The sequence below is a fragment of the Silurus meridionalis genome, chromosome 26 (assembly GCF_014805685.1).
Source record: "Silurus meridionalis isolate SWU-2019-XX chromosome 26, ASM1480568v1, whole genome shotgun sequence".
NCBI lineage: Eukaryota > Metazoa > Chordata > Actinopteri > Siluriformes > Siluridae > Silurus > Silurus meridionalis.
In genome coordinates this window covers 2,314,971-2,321,420 of record NC_060909.1, presented here as the reverse complement: position 1 = coordinate 2,321,420, position 6,450 = coordinate 2,314,971, and the positions used below count along the sequence as shown (strand labels likewise).

The following is a 6,450-nucleotide window of genomic DNA, read 5'->3' as shown; positions in this document are numbered from 1 at the left end:
TAGATAGATCAAACAAATTAAGAAAGAAAGAAAGAAAGAAAGAAAGAAAGAAAGAAAGAAAGAAAGAAAAATATAGACACACAGACAGACAGAAAGAAATAAAGAAAGACAGACAGACAGAGAAGAAGAGAGAAGAGAAGAGAAGAGAAGAAGAGAAGAGAAGAGAAGAGAAGAGAAGAGAATGTTCTGTTGCACTATTTCCAGAAAGTTCATGACGCTGTAATGCCTCTACAGCGCCACTTCGCGCTCAATAGCGCTCAATGCATACTAGCGATCCAATCTAATATCAACCAGCTTTCCAAATATTTTTGTCTCCTTAAAAAAAATCCAAAACACGTACAAAATGAATAAAAATCCTAAAAAAAATAATATAAATTAACAACTTCTAAGATATAAATACATAAAAAAGAATTGTTCACTCTATTTTTTATACAAAATTGTCTTTTATTTTGAAAAATAAATCCCACACTTCCTTCTTTCTGCTTACATACCAAACAACTTTATTATTCATGTCTATGTGCACTTTCTAGGGTGCGAACCGAATGTCTTCTACACCCTATCAAGTGCACTATGTATTTAACATTGTGTTATTTGGGATTGGGTTTCATTCGGGGCAGATAGAGTAGAGGTTTGGTAGCCATGTGTTTAGCAGGCGCTGATGGAGATTTTAATAAGATTCAGGATATCAGAGGAGCTAAAAATGAAGTTTTAATGAATAATCTGGTTTTAAGGTTTGGGTTTGGTTTAATTTAGTTGAGTTTAATGAGCTGTAATGGAGAGACAGACTGTTTTGGCTGATCTGAAGAGTCAGACTCTGGAGCAGCTCTGTGAGATTTTGTCTCGACAGGAAAAGTTATTAAACAACAAGTAAGTAAATTTTTTAGATCTTTATAATCGTTATAATGTATTAAACATGTACGTGTCTGATTCTTATTGTGAATAGGATTCATAGGATAAAGTACACACAGTGCAGGGTTACGCTAGCGGCAGAAGCCGCACTATGACGTCATAATCGAATTAGCATATCGACCTTCATTTGCATATCATGGCTACAACGAGTAACCTGTGGAAAGTGTGGAAACACCTCGTCTTTTATTGGGTTTTTGAGAATAGGAAAAAAGTCCAATTGTGACGTTTTTTGTCTTTAACAGAAGAAGTAAGACGGAGAACAGGTGAGATGATGTTACCAGATGTTGCCTGTTTTTGGAACTGAATTCACAATATGACAGATATTGTCAATGAGAATAAAGTGGAACATCTGGACGTTTAGAGATTTGTTTCGTCGAAGCTAATCTTCATACGGTTACATGACCGAGTTTGTTGCATATAAACAAAAGGAAAATACATTTTCCTCTCAAAAACCACAAACGCTTCAGTGATTCCAAACCTTTCACAGGCCCTGTATTATTATTTCTACTGAACTGTGGTGTGAGCGTTCAGGAAAGTGACATGGGCATGTTTGCAATGGAATTAATTTTATTGATGTACAATAATGAAGAAGGTTTAGAATAACAAGCGAAGACTTGAGTGGGTGAACAGACAGTAGTGATTAAAAGCTTGTTATCGGGAGCAATGGTGAATTATTGGCTTCATATTGGGAATGATGGTGATTGAAGGCTTCTTTTTGGAAATGATGGTGATTGGAGGCTTCTTATTGGGAATGATGGTGATTGGAGGCTTCTTATTGGGAATGATGGTGATTGGAGGCTTCTTATTGGGAATGATGGTGATTGGAGGCTTGTTTTGGGGAATGATGGTAATTGGAGGCTTCTTATTGGGAATGATGGGGATTGGAAGCTTCTTATTGGGAATGATGGTGATTGGAGGCTTCTTATTGGGAATGATGGAGATTGGAGGCTTGTCATTGGGAATGATGGTGATTGGAGGCTTCTTATTGGGAATGATGGAGATTGGAGGCTTGTCATTGGGAATGATGGTGATTGGAGGCTTCTTATTAGGAATGATGGTGATTGGAGGCTTCTTATTGGGAATGATGGTGACTTGTGGGTTCTCATTGGGAATGAGGATGTTTTGTTGCTTGTCAATGGCAAGGATGGTGATTGGAGGCTTCTTGTTGGGAATGATGGTGATTGGAGGCTTGTCATTGGGAGCGAGTGGATTAGTGGCTTCTTACAGAAAACAATGGTGACTGGGGGTTGTCAATGAGAATCATGGTAGAATAAAGGTTGGTCATTGGGAATGATGGGGGATTTTGTAGGCTGTGGACTGAAAAAGCAACCTGGGGACAGCAAACAAGACTTTAGAATGGTTAGGAATTTAACCCCGTTGGGTATAAGTTTGCAGAAGGTCATTAGGTTTTCATCACTTTTTTTTTCATTATTTATATTTTCATAATCACTAAGAATTAATTTTGTCTCTGTAGGCGGTTCATTCAAACCCTCCCTGACAAAGGTAAGAAGATTTTCGAGTTTACAGAGAAAGTTCGCCGTGCTCTAGCAAACAAGGAAGAAGAAGAGAAGAAGCATGCCAACTTAGCCTTCGTACGAACAGAATTTCAGGCCAGATACCAGCAGGCTTTTACTCAGCGCCGGTACGTCGTCTCTGCCGACACGGGGCTCAAAGACAACGAGGACTCTATGAACACTGAGCCGTCACATACGGTGGAAGCTACAATCAGAGAGAATGGTGAAATCAGCTCCTGGACAGCTACACCTGGAGATACGCTCGCGTCTGGAAATGCAGATGGAGCTGAAGACACGGATCTCACGGTGATGTTTGGACGGGTTACTTTATCCGAGGAGAACGCCGTTCCTTCCGGAGACTCAACCGGAAATCCTGTTTTAGGCTTGCAGCCTCAGAAGAAGCCACATTACATAGAAGTGTTGGAGAGATCAGGCGAAAAAGCAACAAAACCTCGATTCAGGCCCAATCAGTGAGTACACGTTTATTATTGACAATCAGCTTGATGTTTATCAGATGATTTATGTGTGTTTGAGTAGTAAAAGTAATGGGTTTTAGAAGCATACATCATCTCCAGCAGAAGCACCGATATTCACCTGATAAAACACCCCTGGGTTTTCCCTGCATTTTTTCTGTACATTACGGTTTTCATGGGGTTTTGAAATAAATGGTGAATTGTGTTTTTTCTGCAACTTCTACAGAAACACAAAAGTGTAAACAGTTCATGGAAAAGCTTAAGTCACCAGCTTTTCTTAAAAATCCGCCTCGGTCAGTTATTGTACTGTGATTATGTGGACGCTTGTGCAGTTTGCTTCAGATGCGGGGTGTGAGCTTTGACCGTCCAATCAAATAAGCCGAAAATGTTATTGTACGCCTGCTAGATGGCCCCGGTGTTGCCAAAGTGAAATTTGCTTGGTTAAAGCCTTCAAGCACCCGTTCATGCTCGCACTTTTCATTCCGAAGGCCTCAAGGCAGATTTCTTTAACCCTGGCAACATGTGATGTGACTGCTGAAATCTGATTGGTTAGAAAATCTAACATGCAGAGACTCTTCTGAAAGCAGCGCAACCGAGAGAAACAGCTATGAAATGAAACGAATAGACAATTAGGAATAATTTAATACATATTGATGGACAAAATATTTATTTAAACATAACTGTAATTGCGCTAATCATATATCGGATCTCTTTTTATATGCGATGTACAGCTGACTATCAGACCCATGTGTAGTTCTTACTCACCAGAAAGTATTGCCACAAAGTATGAAACACATAATTGTATAGAATGTTATGGTCTTCTTTCGGGGGCTCTAGACGGGGGTCGGCTTCATCCCCAAGGATTCCTGCATCCTTAACGAAATGACGTGAATAAAAATTTTTTTATACATTTTTTGTTACAAAGTGGACACTGTTTCAAGGGAGCACGCCTCATCTTAGCGTTCGAAATATAGATTTAACACAAAGTTTCAATATATTGTCAATCAAACCATAAATCGCTTACTGCCAACTTCGGTACGTTTTATTTGTGGGACAAAAAGGTACAAATTGCTAAAATACAAAAGAAATCACATTAGTGCCACCTAGTGGTGCAGCTAACACAGCTGCACAAAACATCAAATGGCTTTATATCAATCAAAAGGTCAAAATATGTTTTTGTGGCTCCAGAATCCAAAATGCTCTTTTGGTCACAAAGGTTGCAGACCCCTGATTTAGAGGCAAATGGGAGCAACAACACGGAACGTCCGATGGTTGTCTGGAGAGAAGAACGTAGGCGAGAGCAGTGTAGTGGAAATTCCCTGAAATTTTTCTAAAAGAAAACAGAAACATTACTTCCTCAACATTAATACCTGACCTCACTAATGTTCTCCCGGCTGAATGAACACAAATCTCCATAGCCCCGCCCCAAAATCTAGTGCAATGAGGTTAATATAACAGCAAAGCAGGATCAATGTCAACAAGAACATCTGGGTTTGATTAGTCAGGTTTCCGATTGTATGTTGTAATAGAATTTCCGAGAATATCACTTTTCACTGTTCACACTGTCTTAGACTGCCATTGAAGTCTGCTTCTCCATCTCCTGGCCAGTCCACTGGCAGTGTAACCCCAATCAGCGCTGAGGCCCGGAGACTGAGGGACAGGAAGCACCTTGATGACATCACAGCTGCCAAGCTTCCTCCACTGCACCACAGTCCTGCACAGTTACTGTCACTGGAGGAGTCGGTCATCCTTTTCAAGGAGCAAGCTACGAAACATCAGGTACAGCTGCAGAGCTTCTCATAGAATAACCAAATGGAGTGCTGTTACCTAGATTCAGTATCATGTACAAGGTGTCCCGTCCGCTTGGTTGGATCGTACTTGCCGAGAACCGATTAATTGAACGATAGTTTTATAGTAATACTGGTGTAAAAAAAAAAAAAAAAAGAACTCCATGTAAAATAGTGTTAAACTTTATTACAAAAATAAAAAAATACAGTACTGAATATTGAAAATGTGCTATAAAATAAGACATGCATTTAAACTGAAACAAACAGTAAATCTCCAAATATAAACAGTTACATTCAAAATTTATATCAATAAAAAATTTAAATCAACAAAAAAAAGACACTTCAAATAAACTACACTTGGCATCAGTGATGCGCCTGTAGAGGTCGCTCTGGTACTGTATAATGACAGATGAAACCCGGAAAAACTATCAGTGTGGATATTTCCAGCAATCAACTACTGGTGCCGATGGGATAATTGGGTCGTGTGGTTAATTTATTTTTTTTAAGATCATGTAGATTAATTTGGTTTATGGATGTGGTGAAGGAGGACATGCAGGTAGTTGGTTTGAAAGAGGCAGATGTGGAGGACAGGGTGTATGGAGACGGATGATATGCTGTGGCGCCCCTAATGGGAGAAGCCGAAAGCAGAAGATGATGATGATGCCTGAAGTTCATTAATCTGTACAGTATTTATCGCTGGCCCCTTTAATTTCCTAAGCCATTGTAGTAGAATGATTTATATTAATTGCACATTTCTTCGTCTCGACACTTCGCTTCATGACTGAACTCACATCTGTATTTGTGTTTCACAACATTTTTCAGGAGCTGCAAGCCAAAATGGCTGCCCAGAAGCTGGCTGAGGGTCTGAGTGTCAGTTTGAACAGCTATAATCCTGAGGGGGGCGCTCTGGCTGCATACAGAGAAGTGCATGATGATGGGACACTTTCAGAGGAAGACTGAGCCAGGAAAGAGTCTGTGGTTATGGAGCTGAAGGATCAGTTTCTCTACTAGTCTCAGGCAGTTCCTTGAGTTGGATCATTCTGAAATTGCGTTTTGCACATCATGATGAAGTTCTGCAAGGAGCCCAGATCTGACCCGCTTCCAGGGAACGCACTAGTTTGGTCAGTCTCAAATCCAGGCTCTGGAGACGTCCAAGCACTAAATCTGTGTGCACGCTTTGCTGTAACACTTTATTCAGCACCACAGGACTTTAAGAACCCCCACGTGAGCACGTGAGCTGGACCACTCGGAACACTTTCACATATTGAAACGTTACGCGGTTTTTTTTTTTTTTTTGTAAGCCCTATTTTGCGACGTGAAGCAAAAAAATAAATCATGTTGATGGCTTGAGTGTGTGATTTGATGTCCGTTTGAAACCCTTGAATGTGGAAACACTTATTGTTATGTCACATGAGCGCAATAACCGCTTGAAAGAAGTCTCTCATTCTCTGGAGTTGTTTTGTTAACCTCGACCCCACTTCGGTCGGATCGGAGCGGCGAGTCGGGCATCTTGAAAGGGCGCGATGTTATCGCTGCGCCGTGCCTCTCGAGATTAATATATATGCAGCGTAAAACAGTGAAGCTCGAGAAATTTGCCCCGATTACCGGCCTTACATCTGGAGCGCGTTTGGGTCGTGTTACAGCAGAGAATGGCAGTGCGTGATGGGATGGCAGACATGCAGCAGACGGACATGACATATGGCGAATACAATCCACGGATAAGGAACCTCGAAGCCCTCCAGCTTTTGTTCGCTAAGTAAATCTCTC

At 40.7% G+C, this 6,450-nt stretch overlaps 1 protein-coding gene across 1 annotated transcript; it reads left to right on the top strand.

Moving 5' to 3' along the window:
- Nucleotides 1-589: 589 nt before the first annotated feature.
- Nucleotides 590-5,953, top strand: polr2m (RNA polymerase II subunit M). Its single transcript, XM_046839966.1, has 4 exons — nt 590-867; nt 2,384-2,893; nt 4,468-4,675; nt 5,506-5,953. Exons 1-4 carry the CDS (start codon nt 773-775, stop codon nt 5,641-5,643), a joined length of 951 nt encoding a protein of 316 aa, XP_046695922.1. The 5' UTR covers nt 590-772; the 3' UTR covers nt 5,644-5,953.
- Nucleotides 5,954-6,450: the final 497 nt, after the last annotated feature.

Coding starts and splice junctions, on each gene's coding strand:
- polr2m (XM_046839966.1), top strand. CDS start 773: ATGGAGAGACAGACTGTTTTGGCTGATCTGAAGAGTCAGACTCTGGAG. Junction 2,894..4,467: donor CCTCGATTCAGGCCCAATCA/GTGAGTACACGT, acceptor ACACTGTCTTAG/ACTGCCATTGAAGTCTGCTT. Junction 4,676..5,505: donor AGCAAGCTACGAAACATCAG/GTACAGCTGCAG, acceptor AACATTTTTCAG/GAGCTGCAAGCCAAAATGGC.